This window comes from Xyrauchen texanus, chromosome 26 (genome assembly GCF_025860055.1).
Source record: "Xyrauchen texanus isolate HMW12.3.18 chromosome 26, RBS_HiC_50CHRs, whole genome shotgun sequence".
Classification (NCBI taxonomy): domain Eukaryota; kingdom Metazoa; phylum Chordata; class Actinopteri; order Cypriniformes; family Catostomidae; genus Xyrauchen; species Xyrauchen texanus.
Window position 1 is genome coordinate 18,729,154 of NC_068301.1, and position 23,164 is coordinate 18,752,317.

The 23,164-nt window shown below is 37.6% G+C and overlaps 1 protein-coding gene across 2 annotated transcripts in view; it reads right to left on the reverse strand.

Annotated features, from left to right (window-relative positions):
* Positions 1-23,164, reverse strand: part of LOC127619747 (syndetin-like) — a 179,331-nt gene that overhangs the window by 56,481 nt on the left and 99,686 nt on the right. Inside the window, exons 18-23 of one of the 2 annotated variants that reach the window (XM_052092727.1) lie at positions 19,878-20,054; positions 18,553-18,671; positions 15,866-15,972; positions 13,440-13,561; positions 4,525-4,593; positions 370-450 (exon numbers count right to left, since the gene is read on the reverse strand). In XM_052092727.1, coding sequence (XP_051948687.1) covers positions 370-450; positions 4,525-4,593; positions 13,440-13,561; positions 15,866-15,972; positions 18,553-18,671; positions 19,878-20,054 — 675 coding nt within the window. The remainder of the gene's footprint in view (positions 1-369; positions 451-4,524; positions 4,594-13,439; positions 13,562-15,865; positions 15,973-18,552; positions 18,672-19,877; positions 20,055-23,164) is intronic. The other variant, XM_052092726.1, reaches the window with a different exon arrangement.

The following is a 23,164-nucleotide window of genomic DNA, read 5'->3' on the forward strand; positions in this document are numbered from 1 at the left end:
AATTATAGTGAATAGGGGCATACATTTTGATCTGTTTCACACACAAAGCGATTGCATCACCTCAGAGGACATGGATTAAACCACACGAGTCATATGGAATACTCTTATTCTGCCTTTAGGACCCCACTGTATGAACAAAAACACCTTGTACATTTTTCAAAATATCTCAGTTTGTGTTCTGCCGAAGAAAGAGTCATATGAGTTTAGGATGACATTCCTTCAACTACGCACAATTATATGGTTGGCTGCATTTTATTATTTGCATGTAGTATTGCTTTTCACCTTCTCTCCGCAACCCTATCGATCAGACCTGCAACCCATTTTTGGGGTCTTGATCCACCAGTTGAGAAGCACCATGTTTTCACTCACCACATCTATAAGGCCCTCCTGGATACGGCTGAGCGTCGTCCTCAGTCTGCTGCTGATCAAACCCAGGCCAGATGATTCATACTGAAAGAGACCGCAGAACACACCGTGAGGAAGTGTCTCTAATTCTTCAGTCAAACCAACAGAACACACATACAAAGAGCATAATCCCCACAGCCCAAAAGCACACACACTACTGATCACTATCAAGAATCTGCACTTCATACAGACACGGTTCCCACAGGCCTGAGTGTGGTTCATGACTTATGTTCCGTAATTGCCATTTATTTTTTTCCATTACATGAGAAGGATGAATGGGACTAGAATATCCTCCTGTGATCATTCACTGGAAATGTATTTACAAATGCAGAAATTAATGCAAGCAGGCCAAAGTGACATCAACTTTACTACGGTCACAGGTCAGTAAATCTCTGATTCAAGGCCGCAACCATGTCTTGAACATTGGGGAGGACAAAACCATTTGGGGGGGTTGTGGGTGTCCTCTGTCCTTTAAAATAGTAAATGCTGTAAATGCAACAATTTTCTGAATAAATGCTTTAAATGCAAAGAATCTTAATGCAATCTTTTCTTCAAGAATCCTAACGCTGCTCTTTTCCATACAAAAACAGTTCATATTGACCACTACTGTCAAGGTCCAAAAAAAGGGAAGAAATCATCATGAAAATACCATATAAGTAGTCAATACAACACTAATCTTTTCTATGGCCCCATAATGCTTGGAATAAAGTGCACAAGTCATATGGACAACTGCAATTATGTCTTTATACTGAACCTTTAATAACTGCTCACTATAAACCGTTATTATATGAATAGAGCAGCTTAAAATATCTATTTTTAAGTTCCAAGAAAAAGGAACAGCACATGGTGAGTATATGAGTGAGTAAAAGTAAATTTCTAATTTTTAGGTGAACTGCTTTAACTGGTGGCTCATATTCAAAATGAAATGGTCTCTTTTAAAAGAATACTCTTAGGAGATGACATACAAAATTCAGAATTAAAGACAAAGACATTATTTAGAAAATCTTAAACTGATTGCTAATTATTACCTAATACTATTTGCACTAAAATTATATATGACACTGTTCTTTCCACAACCTAAAAACTCAATAGAAGCCACAAGTCACAGGTCTTACCATGTTCTAGTTCTAATCTGAGGGAGAAAATAATCTACTATGTATTATAGATCATTTTCTATATAGATCAATATCAAAATTAATTTTCTAAAAAGGTACTTAAGAAACTTACCAGAAAACAACATTTATTCAATTCCTCTACAAAATACACACATTTGCTCTTTGACTTAAGCCTGATATGCTGAAAACGGCTCTATTAATGTTGTCACATTCACAATTATTAATGACATCCAAATAACGTACTGTACATGATATATTATCAAAACAAAATGGCAAATTTCACAAAACTGAAAATAGTTTGCACCCTTGGAAATTACTTGTCAGTTGGTACAGCATTTTAATCATAAAACAGTGGGCAAATTTTGAATATTTAATTAGATACTTAAATCTTACATGACACTAACACGCTGATGCGTGGTGCTGGAATAATCCAAGAGATTCCTGTTTAGCTTCTTAAACTTGAGTCCCGCCTTCACGATTTGATTGGCTATCTCAAATTACACTGACAAGCAGTGTATGACTACTGAGCATGCTATCAATTATTGGAAATAGGATATCAATTATTTGGCCATATCTGATTATTGGGGGGCACTTGTCCCCCTCAGTGCATATTGCAGTTTCGTCCCTGCTCTGATTACACTTTGATATGAACCTTTTTTAGAACAACAATTGAATATACAGTAGAGAAGTCTTCTACTGTATTGTACATGAATGTATAACAGAATCAAGGTCTGAAAGCATAATCCTCAAAGGCGAACTGTGAATTTGATTTTCAATGTAAAAATACGTTAATCTATCCCAGCTTAATATAAATTTTTCTGAAAAGTGTCTACACAGTGATGCTAGTAAAATATTGCACTCATTGTCTAAGCATCCTGACCAGCTTGACAGAGAAACATTGCATCATACCTGGTTAGGACATGGTGGTACAGTGTAAACATCATTAAAACTCAAATGAATCTGAACTGATTTGATCTATTTTAGATAAAAGTTAACATGGCTCCATGTTTGTTTGTTTTGGGATTAAACAGCATTTACAAAATAATAATACAAAAATACATGGGCTGCAACAACTAATCGATAAAATCGATAATTATCGATAATGGAAATCATCGACAACAACTTTCATTATCGATGAGTTGGATGTTTACAGTAAGAGCGGAGAAGCTCCGTCATCGACGACCCTTCACAGCCAAGTGAAAAATGTGCTGCATTATGAAAGTCGTTAGACAAAAAAACGAAGAAAATTGAAGCGGAAAAAACACAACCCAAGTTGTCCAGCACATGAGCACATTATAAACACTTCAAAGAGGATCATAAGAAGCACACCGTTTATCAGGCGAGTTTACAGAGTGCTTGTGCTGTTTGATGCGCTTAAGAGTTGTTTCTCACCATCACCTACATTTTACTGCTATTGTCTGTGTTTTATAATGTAAACATGTTATGAATTCAAAATCAAAACTGTTTGTTTTTACCACAAGCGAGTTAAACTCTAATGAGCAATCGAGCGCGCGCATCCACGACAATCAAACCGGTCGCCATGGAGAAAGGGAGCGCCATTATTTTGATTAAACTGTCCAACATCATTCCGCTTTTTCAGTTTCAATGTAATCAATAGTGCAGCTTTCATGGATATCAGACCGAGGTCTCAGCTGTCAAGGTGTGTAGGTTTTTAAAGTGTTTTCTCCTGCTCATGTAAGCGCATGTAATACAGTGAGCACCTGTATTGAGTCTTTTCAGCGCAAAAGTGAATTTGCACAGAATTTACAGATGATTGTACTATATTAAACTGTATGTAATGCTGAATATAATGTATAATAATGCTATGGGTCCTGATATTTGAAAGTTCTCCAGATAATTTCAATAGTAAATTTATACTATGGCAAACGTTATTACACTGGACAACCATACCAATTTTTTTAGGAACATGTGAAAACACTATTTTAAAAACTATAATATTAAAATACTTAAAACGTATTTTTAAGTGACAGTGTACAATCATATGTATTTAACATAATTATGTTTTTTTTCCAGCTGGGCAGAATTATGGGCATTTCTTTTCTCGTGTCACTATTGCCCTCTGCTGGGCTAAATGTTTGTCCCACTCCATGCCCTATGGATCATTTCACTCTTTAATGATGAGCATTTTTTTATGCTTTACAGGTAAAGGAAATTAACTGTTTTGCATATGTCATGAAAGTAATAATAATAATAAATTCAATCTTAACTTTTGATGAATCAGGCTTTGTTCTAAGTTTTGAGAGAGTATAAAATCGTCAATTCAGTAATGTATATCAAACCAAATCCTTACGCCCTTTGTCAATTAAGTTTTTTGAAAAATCATATTACAATGAAATACAGGGAAAAAAGTATTTTTATCCAATTAATCTTAGAAATACTCGAAGATTAATCTTAGAAATAATCGAAGATTAATCGATTATCAAAATAATTGTTAGTTGCAGCCCTAAAACAAATCCTTTGAGCAATTGTTTTGTTAAAATTGCTATAAAATTTGCTCGCACCGAATGCATTTTTGCATCCATCCATGCTATTGTTTGCCTATGTAATCATGTCTCATTTTTTTCAGCATCTCATGCATGAGCACTGCATTTTTTTTAGACCTTGTATCAAGTTAACTGTTAAAAACATGTCTCAAGAGACCTGCTTTATGCTCTATTTGTGGCACAGTGTCTAGCTTTTTTTAGTGCAAGGACGTGTACAGTGTGAACAACCCCTAATGCTCTCATAAATCCAAGCAAAGTCACAGCAGACCAAAGATTGTGCAATAGCTGGGTAATGACAATTTCATGAAAGGTCCTGAATAGCAAACGTTTTTAAAAACAAAACATCATTTAAACTTACATCAGATCATACTAGGAAAAAAAAAAAGAAATTATATACATAAATAAACACAGTGATACTCCAAACATGAGTAAGGGGTCAAAATACAGCACACAAATGGCATACATTTCTACTGCCCACAGATTCCAAACTGCAATCTTACCCAATAGACAGGGACTGTCTGTCTGGACACACCAGGCTGCGAGCCTTGAGAAGGCTGAGATGGCATGTGCTTTGCATTGAGAAACAAAAAGAAAAAATTAAAGTGACAAAGTAAATAAAGAAATTGTGAAACAATGACAAAAATAACTCAGCTAATATATACAGAAAAAATGTCTTATGATGGTTATTTTGTGTCTTCTGCTTTAGTGTGTTAATAGGAAATATACATTTTAGATTCTCAAACATTCCTTTTGCAAACAGAATAGAATAGAAGTAGAACAAGGAGTCGTCCAGCTGATGGTATGGCCCTAAAATGCCCGAACCTCAGCATCATTACATATAGAGACAGAAGCAAGTGAAACAGCCAAAATACATAAAACTGTGTTCTGCAAGTTCTCCAAGATGCTTGGAACAACCTATCTGCCAACAACATTGAAAAGCTGTGCGCAAGTGACCTGGGGAATTGGTTTTAAATGCCTAGGATGGTCACACCAAATATTTTGTTATTTATGTTAACTGCATTTTGTCTGAAATTATTCATGCCATTATTTTTGAAAACATTGCCTAAACGTTTTTCACTGTTGTGTATAGGTATATATACAGTACTGGGTAGATTACTTCCAGCCCAAGTAAATATCCGGTACTGATTACAAATTACATGACTAAATTGTAATCTCTTGGATTTGATTACAGTTGGATTACTTCTCTCTTAACTCTTGTTGATTTTATGTCGTATTAAAGCAGGATAATATATCCAATTTTCAACATAATGTTGCTTAAATGCATTTAAGAAAACTTACTTAAAAAAAATGTAATTATGATTTTTTTACTTTTTATTTGCTATTTGTCTGTTACTGTGTGAAATAAAAAAGGCACTTACAGGGTCATGAAACACAAAAACACATTTTACCTGATATGAATGTTTTGTCAAAGGTGGCAGGAAAAAAAATGTTTAGAATTATTTTTATTTAGATATTTTTTTTACTATTGTTGTCCATGTTTGATTTTTTCCCCCAGACTTCTAGAATGAATAATCAGTGAAGGTCAGTGGATTAGATGTACACATAGAATTTCAGTTATTCATCAGCAGTGTTTAGTTACTTACATAATTATTCATAAGAGAATGCACGGTCTAATCATTTGAGTGCTGTGTTTGGCAAAAATTCAGTAAAATGATCGCAAATGTATTTTAAATGTTGTGAAGAAAGTTGCATGTTTTACCCCATGATGATGATACATTTACAACACTAATTAAGAAATTAGCTAATCTAACTTCAGGTTGCATGAAGGTTACACTGTATATGTGTACGCACATGCCACAGTGGAAGTATAACATGGTATTGTGCAATTTACCTCTCCCTTTTTCAGCTTTGTGAACAAATGGCTTCCAGGGGAACAATAAAACTGCAATCATTCATTGATTTTAACATTTTTGCAGTTTACAAAAGACCCCATCTGTTAGCATGTCAGACACATCTCCCCCTCTGTTACTCAGTCTATCTTTAACACTTACTAGGCACTACTTAGGCTTTTTTGTACACTCAAGCATTTCATCATCCTGGAGGCGATTCATTTTAAGATAAACCACTTGCCTATCTTTCCCTAACACCATTCTTCCTATTCAGTGCCTTTAAGCGGAGTTATTAACTTGAGGCCAGGAGCAATGAATGCCAAGACCAATGCCTCTCAGAATATGTGCATGGCAGAGTTAATAATACTCCAGCAGTATGCAATGACATACATGCCTTTCAAATCGTAATGTGTTCATTACTAAACCAAATGTTGCAATATGTAATCTCCATTTCCACATGCGATTGAATGCCTTGTGTGTTTAGAGTTAGTCATGGGTGAAAGTGAGCCCAAAAGAGCATATACATTTCTGTCGCTTTGTAAATATTTTTATAAGTATGTTTTATGGCTTTTGCTTATTTGTCTCCATAGACTTTCAAGACTGGATGCCTCTGGTATGGTCAGCAATTGTTACTAACATAAAGGTTTAGAAAAGTATATATACACACACACACACACACACACACACACACACACACACACACACACACACACACACACACACACGCTGTCTTTATTTACTCATCTTAATGTTTTTCCAAAACCATATGATTTTCTTGCATGGAATACAAAAGGAGTTATCTAGTAGAATTTCAAACGTCTATCCCTGTTTGCTCCACACAAAAATGTTTTGCAGGTTTGGAATGACTTGAGGCCGATTATACATTATGATGAAAGAATTAAAACATTTTTGGGTGAACTATACCTTTAGGACTTTAAAATGCATCCATTAGTGACTGAATCCACTCTGTCACAATTTCTCACACTGCCTACCCAGTAGAAGAGATGAAGAGTTTTCATATTGCATGTGCCTCCAATCCTGCTGGGTGGTTTAAAGGCAAAGAGCTCATCCACACCGGCATCTGACAGCTGATCTTAAAGCAGCTGTAACCAGGGGCTATTCTCTCCCTCAGACCCCACCTCTGTTGCATTTGATGCTGGATTTGGCCAAATTGAAGTTGAAGTGAAAATGTCTATAGTCGGTACTTGAATATCAACGATAATATACTACACTGTCACTAATGGGATGAAAAACACTCAGGCTGCTCATCAAAAGAGTTGGGATGGCATGTTTAAAGAAGTAGTTTGAATCATACCTCATTTGTTTACATTAGTTCCCATGAGCACTCACAGCAATATATCTATACAAGGCTAATATTTAAGGTCAAAACTTGCATGTGTCAGCAAAGCCTTGATCAAATTTACAAAACCGGAAGTTTTAGGAGTTTGAAAAATATAAGATATAGAAACATTATCTTGTATAATTGAATACACAATATTTCAGATCTCTAGGTCACTAAACATTTAAGTACATTTGTGACATTGACAATGTTAACTCGTTTTAACAAAAGGTCACATTTCTTGCTTCCACTAAAGCAGACAATATGCTCTGTAGAATATTCTCAAATCATGCTGGAATAACATGAATCATCAGGGTTCACTGAAACTTGTTGAATCAAAGCCAGCTCGAGTGTATGCTGTCAAAGTAAAAGGTATACATTCCAAATTCTACAAAATTCAGAAATTCATATACATTTTTTACATTCATTTTTATTCAAATTGTTATGCTAATAATATAATTTTCACATATGGACTAAGACCCCATTGTAAATATCCAAATGAGCAGTTTCTTTGGTTTTGGAGAGAAATAAGTTAAATTCAGATCACTCTATGAGACAGCGACCTCTTGAAGTCCTGTCAGGAGCTCTGCCTTGCTGAATGCAAATTGCTAGCAGCTCAATTCTCCACAGAACTTCTCCTTTCCTTCAGTGGACAGAGCAGTTTTGAAAATGCCCTTGCATTTGGCCCATGCACTGCCAAATACCAGCATGGGCAATGATCTGCAGCTGATAAATCCTACTTGTTTGTGTACTCATAATGATGCTGTTAGGAATTTCAAAAGTACAGGAACTTACGGAGCCCCCAAAGTGACCTGTGCGGAAAAAAATAAAATAAAAAGAGACTTTCGCGTGCGCACGAGTTACAGTTTCCGGTGTGTGTATAGCTCTTTTCCGATTGCGTCATTGCGTTCATTTACTCAAAGATACTGAGAGTGTGGATGTGCATTAATTTATAGAGATATATTTTAAACTTGGCCTTCAATACAAAGACATTACTGTCTATGACATTTGTAATACTGTCATGGCTGAAACACGCTTTGATCTTCCAAAAGGACACTAATCAAGCAATAGACTTGTACTTGCATTTAACACTAGAGCTACTGGAATTCTATAACTACTAGAATGGCCATAGTGGTCATTCTGAACGTTCATACTAGACTGTACCAAATGTCATGTCATATTTACATTCGAAACTTCTATAGAGGTTTTCGAATGAAGCTTCTTATGTCTGTTGTCATATTTTATGATGTCATCACCCTAAAAAATGTAAAAATTCTCGAACAAAATCCTCAATTTGAATAAAATAGAATAATATAGATCAAATGGAGCGCCAAGCGAACGCAGATAGTCCAACATAATACAATCTTTTTTGTAATATATAATAGTGCTAGACTATACAAAAAAATAAAAAAATAAAATATATATATATAAGCTGCTAGACTACCCCGGAAGGTGCGTGCCTCCCTTTGTGTCCAGCAAGTTTTTTCACCACAGTGAAAATGGTTTTGAAAGTCTAAACACCAACAAACATGGATTGAGTCAGAATATTTCGTTAGATAAAAACATGTTGTGAATTTTGGAAATTATTACATCTATCCTTTTTCAAAACATGTTGACTTTTGGACTTTACAACGCTCTGGAGTTATTGGAAATCGGAAACAATCACATGCAGCCACCACTGGAATCAAAATCCATGAATAAATGAATGTGTTATATTAATAATAAACACCAGGACACGAAATTTTAATTATAATGAATGTGAAAATGTATTAGTTCATCGACAACCACAGAACTTGCTATTGTAGCTGATTACAATAGCAAGGAATTACTGACTGGTTTAGTCCAATTACATAGACAATCAGGACATTCACATATTCCCAGAATAGAATAAAATAACATTATTTGCACTAAGGAGCCTTCACAATTTAAGTAACCCTTCCAAATGTGCACCCACACTTGAAGCCTACCCAGAATAAGCAGTTGGTTGAGGGCTTTTCTGGTGGTCAGCAGAGAGCTGGACAAGTACTGAAAGGGCAATGGTTGAAGAGGTCCCATGGCCTAACCAAGATTTTGATCATTGCACCTCCTTTGATTATTGCACTGTTTCACAGACTATTCTTCAAAATGTTTCCAGCTCACATAGGTAAGAAGTAGTGAGAAAGATCTGAATGCCCAAATTAGGCCTCAGCTTGTTACTCATATTGAAACCTTCAACAGTTCTAAAAAAAAAAAAAAAAAGGCCCATGTCTTTGTGAGGTAGAGGAGGCAGTCTTGAAACTCAAGAATGGTGGTTTTTGTAGTGGATAATACCTGGGAGGGAAAGTCCTATTGTCAGCCTGCAGTGGTGGAGGCATGGGCACTTGACACCCTTTCACACAGCAAACATTGACATTGAAAACGTTGCTTTACTTTGGAAAGGTCTGACAAAAAGCGGCCCAAGGGAGGATGGCTGACATGCTCAAACCTTAATGTAGAATGTGCATATTATGTGGAACTTGCATACAAAGATTGAACAGTAGCAATCAGGCCATGTACCAGGATTTTGAAGAGCTGTGAGGGCAAATATTGATGTATGGGCTCCAAGAAAAGCGAGGTTGTCTCCATGCCTAAATAGCTCAGCATTACTGTAAGGTTTCTGGCTAAAACTTTTCTACAGAGCAAAATGAAAACTGCATAGCAACTAGTTGGGGGTCTTTGCCTAGTTTACCTGCAATGACTTGCGAATGAGAGGGAACTCCCTGCAGAGGTGCTACAAGTGAGGATATGTTTCTGAATTCCATTAACCTCTAGGTAGCGTAGGTGGAATGAGTTATAAGGCCATTTAGAGACAGTCCACAGAAAATAAAAGAGTGCTCTAGGGACCAAGAAAAGTTTTCTCCTATGGAGCTTCTATGTTGTGTTATATTCTGGGAAATTCCTGCTGTGGAGAAGACAATGAAGACTCTTTAGATGTGGCTTGTTGAGTGAATTTTGAAGAGTGACAATTATGAGGACAATTGAGATGCTGTCTAATTATATTTGGGAGGACAGGTCTCCCGAAACTGACTGACAAGTTATTTATAACTAATGCATTTTTGTTATTTTCTGTCTTTTTACTCAAAATAATAAAAAAAAAAAATGCAAGCAAATATTTTTGTTAGCAATGTAACTTTTTATGCTGAGATCACAAGAATCTTCAGAAAACAAGACCCAAAAATAATAATCAATGGCCTCTTTGGGCTTCAATATATCTTTTTTTTTTCTTTTGGTACCGCATTGAACTTGAAAACTTCATACATTTCTAGGATGTGGTCATTATCTCGCAAATTAATCATTGCTGCATATTCTCACACAAGATTTCTCACAACTTCTGTTCCATACTGAAAATCATTGGACATGCGGATGGACTGTTATGGAAATGCGGTCCAATTATTTAGCTCCAATTCAAGAAATCACTTTTTACGCACTTTTTTGAGTCAAAGTGTGATGTTAAAGAGGTCTGTATTTTTAATTGCTCACATGAAAGAGAATTATAGTTGGCCTCAATTACACCTTACATTAACACACATTTCATAACCGGATAGCATCTGGATATTTTTTTGCTGGATTGCATTTACACCTATACTATTTTGTGAACAGATAGAAATCCGATCAAAGTTACCTGGGCAAAATGGAAAACACTACTTGCATATTAAATCAGAGGCTGTGGTAACTGAAAATTATCCATCTATTTGCAAATGTAAAATAAATTATTTGATAATTCAATTCAAATGCTTTCCATCACTTCAGTTCAGGATTTTTCTACATTGAAAATTTTTTGGCAGCTGCCAAAACTAAATTTCGGGTTGCCCAAGCAAATTTGATGATACTCATCTGGCGTTCTGCGCTTTGTAAGTGCTATATATGCTTCTCGTCTGTACGTGAAACCTGGATTCACTTGAGTGTTGTGCGAGCCACATAGTGATTAGAAAACACGAGAGACACGAGCGAGTGGGGATTGGAGGAGCCGAGATAATCCAAGTGTATTCCAATTAAATAATTCATAGGATATTGTTCACTGTTTCAGTGACAAGACTGCAAGACGAAAGTGTCTGTTGTGTTCTACACATTGCAATAGCTGAATAATAAAAAATGTAGAGTACCCGCAGACACAGCACTTTAAAGGAATAGTTCACATAAAAAAAATTATTCTCATAATTTACTCACCCACATGCCATCCAGGCTATGAAAAGATGACTGTAGCGCAGCCACATCACATAATAAATGACATGTGTAGTTTATTTAGACATTTACACCTTTGAATGTGGTCAGAATCCATCCCTGACCACCTACGAATTTTGTTTCAGTGATTCAATCACGACCCATTCACAACACTTCTTGGGTGCATTCACACCTGGCATTTGATGTGTCAAGTGCTCTTCGATAGCGATTTTATCACCAAAAACTACCGTAATTTCCGGACTATTGAGCGCACCCGAATATAAGCCGCACCCACTGATTTTTAAATAAAATATTATTTTGAACATAAATAAGCCGCACCTGTCTATAAGCCGCAGGTGCCTACCGGTACATTGAAACAAATGAACTTTACTCAGGCTTTAACGAAACACGGCTTATAACAAAAATAAATAGGCTTTAACGAAACACGGTGTGGCAGCGGGGTCGTGGTCAAGCGCCCGTCCGGGAGAGAAAAGCGGTAAGGGCGCTTACACCTGAGCTAAATTATGTGTAACACCGGTGTCTAATTTCAGTAAGCATGGGGAGAGCGTCATAAAAAGGCAGCAGCCACAGAGCTGAGAGAGTGACACACGTCAGTCTAGTGTTGGCGCATAGAGGAATTGAGAAACTTTAAAATTGATTGTAAACATTGCTGTGGCCATTAAAAGCCTTACCTGGAACGTCAAGTGCCCTGCTGAAAACTGTCACACTGGTGCCCGTGTGACAGTTTTCCCAAGAAGGACATGTGAAGCAGGGCACTTGAAATTAGACACCGGTGTTAGACATAATTTAGCGCATGTGTAAGCGCCCTTACAGCTTTTCTCTCCCGGACGGGCGCTTGACCACGCCCCCGCTGCCACACACGGCTTGTAATAAAACATTTGCAGTAAATAGTAGCCTACCAAGAAAGTCATTGGTCACTATCTTCCTCGTCCTGTACACTGAAACCACTGAAGTCATCTCCTTCAGTGTCGGAGTTGAATAGCCTCAGATTTAGTTGTATTTTTGCACTGAGTCAATTCCTCACGCTGCTGTTTCCAACGTCTTATCATCGACTCATTAAGACCAAGCTCCCGTGCAGCAGCCAGATCAATCGCCTTCAACTTGAAAGCAGCATCATATGCGTTTCTCCATGTCTTTGCCATGGTGAGGGTGACAAAATTACTACCGTAATCAGAATGATGGGAAGTTTGAGCGGCTCGATATAATCTAAACAGTAAACAAAAAAGTTGTTTTGACCTTAACCCGTTCGGCAATTTCATTGGTCTAATGAAAGCTTCACCCGCCAAAAAACTGAGCACGTCACAGAATGTTTTTAAATATATATATATATATATATATATATATATATATATATATATATATATATATAAAACATTTGAAAGCTGGAAAAATCCATATATTAGCCGCGTCATTGTATAAGCCGCGAGGTTCAAAGCGTGGGAAAAAAGTTGCGGCTTATAGTCCGGAAATTACGGTAATGTTAATACAAGGTGTAAATGGGGCTGTTGTAAATTTCTGCAGGTTTAATTGTCATTTTCTGAATTGTTTTGAACTTCCCTCAACAGGGAACAATGTTGTGCATCCATCCATTTGTGCATACAAGTTGATTTTTGGTGTGCAGGGAGACTTCAGAAGCAAATTACTATGAACAAATCTAAGCACAAAGAACGCTGAACAGCAGCATGCCAGTGAAATCACAGAGATCTTGTTCAGACATTTAAACCTATTATTCAGCATCCAGACTCCTAAGGCAAACAACAAATATATAATTTAACACTTACTTACATGATAATGGAAGTAACTATAGAACAGTGCATGCCCATAAGGCTTGCAGTCATTTGTGGGAAAACTATGAGATGACTGGTACACTGGTGCTTTATGACATGTGCCATCCAGAGGCAACATATAACACAGAACGTGGCAAACATCCATTTGCATATAATATATTTTTCATAATGTTAAGTAATAACACTGAACATTTAGGAGAACAACAATGCTGTATTTGGTGGGTGTTTGAAATGCATACCATGTCATTGCGGCCAAAGAAGGTGTAGACGGCATACAGGTAATAGTCAAAGAGCTGAGACACACAGTGGATGACATCAAAGGCGATGGGCTTCAAAATATTCATCATCTGCATGTATTTCCCTATATAAGTAAAATGAGTACATAAATACCTAAAACATAGGCAAACAAACATAGTTTCCATACAGATCAAAGATAAAGAAAAAAATATAATATAAACATAATATTTTATAACATCAAAACTATTCAAGGGACTTAAGCATGCAAAATATAAATGCATTTAATGTAATATCTACATAATTAAATGACAACATTTAGATTTCCAATCCAAAGCTCTTGGTGACATTAATTTAAAGAGGTCTTTTATTTTATTATTTATTGAAATTTCAGTCAGTTCAATTATTTATGTACATTATGCTAACTAATCTATCCAAATAATTTTTTGGGAACATAACAATAACGTTGTATTTGTTAACATAAGTAAATGCATTTATTTTTTTTTTCTGGGATAAAGGGATAGTTCACCCAGTATTTAAATTCTCTTAGGATTTTCTCACCCTAATGCCATCCCAGATGTGTGGGACTTTCTTCTGCTGAACACAAATGGAAATTTTTAGAAGAATATTTCAGCTCTGTAGTTGCATTCAATGCATGTGAATGGTGTCCAGAACCATTTAAATGTCCAAAAAAGTATATAAAAGCAGCATAAAAGTAATCCATACGACTCCAGTGGTTAAATCTATATCCTCAGAAGAGATATCATAATATTTAAGTCCTTTTTTACTCTCAGTTCTCCTCCCTGCCCAGTAGGTGGCAATATGCACAAAATGTGAATTGCCAAAAAGAATATGGAAGTGAAAGAGAAAGTTGAGATTAACAGTAAAATAGGACTTATATATTGATCTGTTACTCACCCACACCTATTACATCATTTCTGAAGATGTGGATATAACAATTAGTTTTATGCTCCCTTTATGTGCTTTTGGACCTTCAATGTTTAAGCCACCATTCACTTCCATTGTATAGACATACATAGCTGATATATTCTTCTAAAAATCTTTGCTTTTGTTCAGCATAAGAAAGAAAGTCATACACATCTGGGATGGCATGAGAATAAATAAAGTAAGAGAAAAAAAAAATAGAGAATTTTCATTTTTGGGTGAACTTTCCCTTAAATGTTAATTTAAAAATGTAATAAATTAAAAATGCAATTAGTTAATTGCATTAACTAATGTTAACAAAAACAACTTCTAATTAAAACAAATTATTAGTATGTAGAAATGAACATTAACCAAGATTAAGTGCTATTAAAATATGAATTGTTAATTCATGTTAACTAATGCAGTTAATTAATTTTACCGAATGCAACCTTAATACATTTTTTACATCTTTATGCATGTAGCACTCCAGTTGCTTGTGGCAAATAAAGCAAACAGCCACAAGAAGCTGTGTTAAAGTAATTGTACCACTGTTAAAGGGTGTGCTAAACTAATTATTAGAATAAACAGTGCTTCCATTAAGTAATATCAAAGTCTTTCTTGCAAGTCAGTCCACTCTCTGCCATCTTTGGAACACTCTTGAGAGGCTATTTCCAGTCATGGCAGTGCAGCTCCTATCTACTTGGATGGGGAAACACAGAAGTCTCAAAAATGGTTGGTCAAGATTACGATCAAAGAACAGATAATGCAATTTTCCCAGCTTGTATAGCTAATGCGCATGTGCGTTCTCGAGTTCATTGACAGGCGATGTCTGTATCAAAAAGATGATTGGCTCTTTTACCTGTAAGGCAGGACTTCCTTTCAACATCCTTTGACTGTCGTGCCTTCTAATTTCTCCCATTTAATACAAGTGGCCATCTCTGCTAAATAGACTCTGGTAATATAGTTGATTACCCTAACAGTAGGCTGTTTAGGTTTGCCAAGAAACGCAACAATTTGGCAAATTAATATAGAATGTGTGGTCAAAATTGTGTGTTAATAGCTCTTTTACAACGGCTTCAAACGTTGTTCAACCATTCAGAATTTTGAGTCCGACTATCTGTTTTATAAAACCTCCTAAAATGCTATTGTCAAAGAGCCCTGGGGAAAAAAATGTCCAGAGATTTATGACTGCAGTATTTTGCAATTGTATTCTTTTAGTTTAGCTTACATTGAATATTTAAAACAAATGGATGTGTAGCCATCGTCTCTGCTATCATATCAAACATGCGTTCAAATTGAAGTGAAGATATGAGCAAGCAGATGCTTAGAATGAAGTTAATGACCGGAAACTGAAATAGGGCACAGCTGAGTCTGTGAACGCGCCTCTCATAATAATGCAGCTATTTGCCTGTTAATTAGAGGGCAAATTGCAGCCCCTTGCTTAGGGTCAACTTTATCATGCACCATCAGTTTTGCGTAGTTGTAAGGTCAGAGGTCTATTACTCACCGACCAGTCGAATCACGTTGAGAGTGGTGTTGGTAAGGATGGGGGCATTGGCTCGGTTCAGATTGTAGTCGGACCTTTTCCGGCTGCGAAGGGTCTCTCTGGACACACTGATTAAGAGCAATGGCACAGGGACACACAGATGCAGTGTCAGTATGACAGCTTAATGACTCTCAAAACTGGAGAGTCTCATTCACACAGTCTCTTCATTAAACCATCATGGGTTCAGGTGGAACTGAAGTCAGTGGTCTCTCTGGTTTGCACAGCAACTCATATATGGTCTTTATCATAGATGTCATTACATTAGCACCAATAGTGGAAAAAATATTTTAATTGCCACATAATAATCAAAGTACCCAAGAAACATGTGGAGGAAAAGTAATTGAGTTCAAAGTCAAATAACCTGGGGTCACCAGCCAGTGGTTCGCTCTATTAGGGGTCAGAAACATTTACATTTATTCATGTAGCTGAAACTTTAAACCAAGTTTTTTCATCCAATTTTATCCACCTGCTTTTATACATTAATAGACAAACAAAATGCTGGACATAAATTGATTTGCTGACCAGATTTAAGGATAAACGATTAAATATTAACACTTGAAGGGATCGTATGAATCTGGGCTGCTGGAAGTTTGTGATTCAGTACAAAAAAAGGCACTGTAGCCAGTCAGAACAAAGTTACTGCTCTGAGAAGACATTTTAAATATGCAAAATACATTAGATCCCTCAACATCTGGAAGTCTCTTAAAGTGTCAAAAAATGTAAAGCACCAGCTGATTTACTGTGGTGAAAATTATCAGTCATTTTAGCGAGGAACAAACAGGCATTAAATATTCATCAGTGTTAACTGCTTAATCAGATCCCTTTTGATTTATGCTATTTCAATCACATTTAAACAGACAGCAAACCAAGAACAAAATCAAAAAAATGTCAGTGTTTGCGCACTCGTATAGTCGGCAAAGCAGCTATGTTTTGCGATACCGAAGGGAGCCATTAAAATCTCCTTAAGATCAGTTTTATTTAAACTCAAAGCTCAGAATGGCTCTAAACGGGGGCCTAGTGGACTTAAAAGGCTCATTCTTCATAGAATAATTAAAGCCCTTATCTCTGATGAGAGGCTAATGATAGCTTGCGTGAATTTCAACTACATCAGCTGCTTGAGAGGGAACATGAGTCCAGAAATAAAAAGTGTTTGTTGCCTTCTGCCTTTAAAGGAATGCTCCAGGTTCAATACAAGATACGCTCAATCGACAACATTTGTGGCAAAATGCTGATTACCACAAAAAATAATAAATAAATAAATATAAATTACGACTCGTCCCTCATTTTCTTTAAAAAAAGCAACAGTCGAAGTTGCAGTGAGGCACTTACAATGGAAGTGAATGGGGCCAATTTTTGGAGGGTTTAAAAGACAGAAATGTGAAGCTAATAATTTGATAAAAGCACTTACATTAATTCTTCTGGTAAAACTTGAGTATTATTTAATCTGTAAAATTGTTTAAATCATAATTTTTACAGTCATTTTAGGGTTTTAGGTTTTGATGACATTACATCGTCATGGCAATGACATTGAAAAATTGGCTTTATCTTTACACAGAAAAGGTTATTATGTGATTTTATCACACTAAAATTATGTTAACACACATACAGTTTATGTCTTGAGAGTATGCTTACGAAACAGTGAGTATTTTAACGTTTACGGGTCAGCCTCATTCACTTCCAAATGTGCCAGATGGGCTGGTTTGAGTATTTCTGTAACTGATGATCTGCTGGGGTTTTCAAGAATAGCATTCTTACAGAGTTTACTACGAATGGTGCCAAAAATAAAAAACATCCAGAGAGAAGCAATCTGTGGATGGAAATGCCTTGTTGATGAGAGAGGTCAACTCTCTGACCATGAAACCATGAAGCATGGGGATGGCAGCATCATGTTGTGGGAGTGCTTTGCTGCAGGAGGGACTGTATAATGGCATAGATGGCATCATGAGGGAGGAAAACTGTGTTGATATATTGAAGCAACATCTCAAGACATCATCCAGGAAGTTAAAGCTTGGTCACAAATGGGTCTTTCAAATGGACAATTACATCAAGCAAACCTTCAAAGTTGTGGCAAAATGGCTTAAGGACAACAAAGTCAAGGTATTGGAGTGGCCATCACAAATCCCTGACCTCAATCTGATAGAAAATGTGTGGGTAGAACTAAAAAAGCATGTGCGAGCAAGGAGGCCAACTTATTGTGAGAAGCTTATGGAAGACTACTCAAAACGTTTGACCCAAGTTAAACAATTTAAAGGCAATGCTACCAAATACTAAAATGAATTAAATCATTCTCTCTAATATTGAAATTGACACTGAAAATATGTAGCTATTTTATAATTTTTTTTTATTAATAACTAGATGTGTATCTAACCAATTTTTTAAAAACAGCAGCTTGACGGTAGTTTAACTACTTAAGTTACGAGTAGCTTGTAAATTGGGAACAACAGTTTCAAAGTAACTTTCCCAACACTGCAAAATACCACCCACAATGCCACCATAACCAATCACAATATTAAAAAATGAAAGCTTCTAAAGTGAAAAAAATAAAGTCACACAAAATAACTGTGTTTTCATGATCAATCATTGCTGTCAGTAATACAAATTCAACAGCACTGTTATGCGAGCTCCTAGATGGTAACTCAGATACTGACCTCTTCACTGGCACGTCACCGGTCTGTTCATCTACATAGTCCTGTTTGAGCTCCTCGGGTACATCACTGTCACTGTCATAATCCTGATACACACTTTTCTCCAGCTCATCTGACTCATACTGTGGTGAGAGGAAACAGGACAAAAAAAGATAAGTGAAAGATAAATTAACTGAAAAAAGAAAATTGCAGAACTGAAATCAAATGTGGTGGTGGCGTAGTGGCTAAAGCACAGAAGGTCACAGGTTCTAACCCCACGGCTTCCACCATTGTGTCCTTGAGCAAGGCACTTAACTCCAGGTTGTTCCGGGGGAATTGTCCCTGTAATAATTGCACTGTAAGTCGCTTTGGATAAAAGCGTCTGCCAAATGCATAAATGTAAATGTAAATGTAAAATGTTCAAAACAGAGTAGAAAACTGATGTGAGAAATGATGAAATAAGCATATTAAAAAAACTAGCACAATTATTCAGCCTTTATTCTCTTAGGTTTAGAGCTGGACTTGAAATGAAATGCCTTTGATATATCTGTGTTAAAAAAAAAATTGTGTGAATTCGACATGGATAAATAGGAAACCTAAATGATGGTCCCTCCAGTATATAAAGAACATGTTTGAATGTAAAGTTTATAAAATCCTGTTAAACCCATGGGTGGACAAACTGTCACATTGTCTCTGGTTACTAACAAAACAGTGTTGAATAATACGCCACTTTCCAGAATGCATTGCATCTTGTTCGCTCAGGGTAAAAGCACTTCTACCAAGGGCATTCACACTCCGCTATAAACAGAGCGTTTGTTTTCATTACAACTATATCATCAGATACGGCATGCAAATCAGAGCGTTGATAATGATGAGTATACTCCATATAGCAACAGTGCCCTCCGTCAACAGTTATAGGGACAATAAGCCACTTAACGCTTCAAAATATTTACTCACAATCAAATTCTCGCTCCTATTAATTTTCTAATTTCAGCAGTAACCTGGTGCTGCAAGCACAGATTATTGAATGTAATTTTGGTAAGAAGGCATCTGATAAACCCATTAACGTAAATTATAATAAAATCCTGATAAGAAAAAAACCTGATTGTGCAACATAATATAAACATATGATGTACTGATGAAATACAGAAGACACAACAGTTAGCCCCGGCCTATAATTTGATTGGACAATCACCTGTGGCCTCGTGCCTATGCCTGAAACAAAAATAATTATGATAATAAGTACAACACCACGCTTGCTTGTGTGCTACTGCCTAATCAAAAAAACTAAATTAACTGTTATTGCACATGTAGTAACAATGCAATAAACATGTAGTTAAAATATATACCCCATTAGAAGCCAGGACATCCTCGGTCTCCTCTTCTTTATTGTCTATCTGCATCTCAAAGGGGTTTCCATTCTGTAGGTACTGTTCAAAGAGAGAAAGCTCCACAAGCTCAGTAGATTCTGGCTCTCTGCTTGGAGATACTGATGGAGAACGACACTGACCCATGAACTTAAACTCCTGAATAAGAGGAAAAAAAATAAGAGGGAAAAATAAAAACATATTAATCAGATTTAAGTTTGCTTATCCCTTGTAAAGGCCCTTGTAGATTCAGACCTAATTATGTTTCGACTTAAAGTCAGTAGAGACATCATGCTTAATAGGAAAGATTGTATGTTGTTTAACGGACAACTACACTCACTGAGCATTTTATTAGGTGCACTTTATGTACACCTACATATTCATGTGATAATCTAATCAGCCAATCGCGTGGCAGCAATGCAATGCATGAAATCATGCAGATACAGGCCAGGAGCTACATTTAATGTTCATATCAACCATCAGTATGGGGACAAATGTGATCTCAGTGATTTAGACCTGTACATGATTGTGGGTGCCAGACGGGCTGGTTTGTGTATTTCTGTAACTTCTGATCTTCTGGGATTTTCACAAACAAAAGTCTCTAGAATTTACTCCAAATGGTGCCAAAAACTAAAAACATCCTGTGAGCAGCTGTTTTGCAGATGAAAATGCCTGAGTTTTTAGGTTTGATTTAAACATTTTAATAGAAGGAGAAAACCTAATATAAAAAGGGCAGTGACAGAAAAAGCTTGATCCCCTTTAGAATTACACCTAGAGCAGGGAATAGATAAAAGCAGTTGATCGTTTGACCCATGCAGTCTCGGAGCTGAACATGGCTGAAGAAGATCAGAGATATATTGTGGAGCAAGTCCATGTTGGTCCTTAAAAACAAAAGGCAGAATCTTAAAAACTATCCTGAGCTTGACTGGTAACCAATGAAGGGAGGCTAGTACTGGAGTGATGTGTTCACTTTTCTTGCTTCCTGTAAGAAACCTAGCTGCAGCATTTTGGACCATCTGTAAATGCAAGAGGGACGACTGAAGTAGCCCAAAATAAGGAGAATTACAGTAGTCAAGGCAATATAATTTCATGGTCCTTACGAGAGCGAAAAGGCTTAACTTTGGCAATGGTTCTCAAATGGTAAAAACTACTCTTTATAACAGCACTGATCGGTTTCTCGAAATTTTATGATGATTCAAAAGATCTTTAAGGTAGTGGGCAAACCATTGAAGAGCTAGGCCTTGTATGCCAACCATACACTCAAAGAGCTGTAAAAGCATGTTATGATCAATGGTTTCAAATACTGCAGTAAGATCCAAAAGTACCAAAACAGCACAAGATCCTGAGACAAGAGAGAGCAGAATATTGTTGGTGACTTTGAGCAGAGCAGATTCAGTGCTGTGTAATATTCTAAAACTTGACTGAATTTATCCATGATGTTAAAAGTATTTAAGCAATAAGTTGGAGAGAAAAACAACCTTTTCAAGAATCTTTTAAATGAAGGGCAGCTTCAATAAAGGCCTATAATTGCCATGCACAGTGTGGTCAAGATGATGTTTTTTAAGCAAGGGCTGATCTATGCCATGTTTTAAACTCCATTAGCTATTGCAGTAATTGCAGCACTCACAGTATCATAAACATCCCTCAGAAGGCATGGAGGTAAGACATCCATCTGATGAACAAAGGGCTTCAGATGGAAAATAATTTCAGAAAGTAGTGATGAAAACAGCTTGAAAGTTTGTTAGACAACTAGATGGAGGCAGCATATCAAACATCAGAATTTGAGGGCAAGATAAGGGATCTACAATTTTGAGTTTTATTAAAAAAAAATTGTTAAACTGTTCACAAGACATGGCAATGAACTGAGAACTAGTAGTAGGGTTTAGGACTGCATTAATCCATCCATCCATCTTCAACCGCTTATCCGAAGTCGGGTCACGGGGGCAGCTGCTCCAGCAGGGGGCCCCAAACTTCCCTATCCCGAGCCACATTAACCAACTCTGACTGGGGGACCCCGAGGCGTTCCCAGGCCAGTGTGGAGATGTAATCTCTCCACCTAGTCCTGGGTCTTCCCCGAGGCCTCCTCCCAGCTGGACGTGCCTGAAACACCTCCCTAGGGAGGCGGCCAGAGGGCATCCTTACCAGATGCCCAAACCACCTCAACTGACTCCTTTCAACGCAAAGGAGCAGCGGCTCTACTCCGAGCTCCTCACGGATGACTGAGCTCCTCACCCTATCTCTAAGGGAGAAGCCCGCCACCCTTCTGAGGAAGCCCATTTCGGCCGCTTGTACTCGCGACCTAGTTCTTTCGGTCATGACCCAACCTTCATGACAATAGGTGAGGGTAGGAACAAAAATTGACCGGTAGATCGAGAGCTTTGCCTTTCGGCTCAGCTCTCTTTTCAGTGACAACGGTGCGATAGAGCGAGTGCAATACCGCCCCGCTGCCCCGATTCTCCGGCCAACCTCCCGCTCCATTGTCCCCTCACTCGTGAACAAGACCCCGAGGTACTTGAACTCCTTCACTTGGGGCAAAACCTCATTCCCTACCTGGAGTACGCACTCCATCGGTTTCCTGCTGAGAACCATGGCCTCAGATTTAGAGGTGCTAATCCTCATCCCAGCTGCTTCACACTCGACTGCCAAGCGATCCAGTGAGAGCTGAAGGTCACGGACCGATGATGACATGAAGACAACATCATCTGCAAAAAGCAGCGATGAGATCCCCAGCCCACCAAACCGCACACCTTCCCCACCCGACTACGCCTCGATATCCTGTCCATGAATATCACAAACAGGATTGGTGACAAAGCGCAGCCTTGGCGGAGACCAACCCCACATGAAATTAACTTCGACTTCGTGCGAGGACCCGGACACAGCTCTCGCTTTGGGCGTACAGGGATTGGATCGCCCTAAGAAGGGATCCCCCACCCCGTACGCCAGCAGCACCTCCCACAGTATCTCCGGGGACCCGGTCATACGCCTTCTCCAGATCCACAAAACACATGTAGACCGGATGGGCATACTCCCAGGCCCCCTCCAGGATCCTTGCAGAGTAAAGATCTGGTCCGTCGTTCCACGGCCAGGGCGAAAACCGCATTGTTCCTCTTCAATCCGAGGTTCGACAATCGGCCGAACCCTCCTCTCCAGCACCTTGGAGTAAACTTTACCAGGGAGGCTGAGAAGTGTGATACCCCTGTAGTTGGCACACACTCTCTGATCCCCCTTTTTGAAGAGGGGAACCACCACCCCGTTCTGCCACTCCTTAG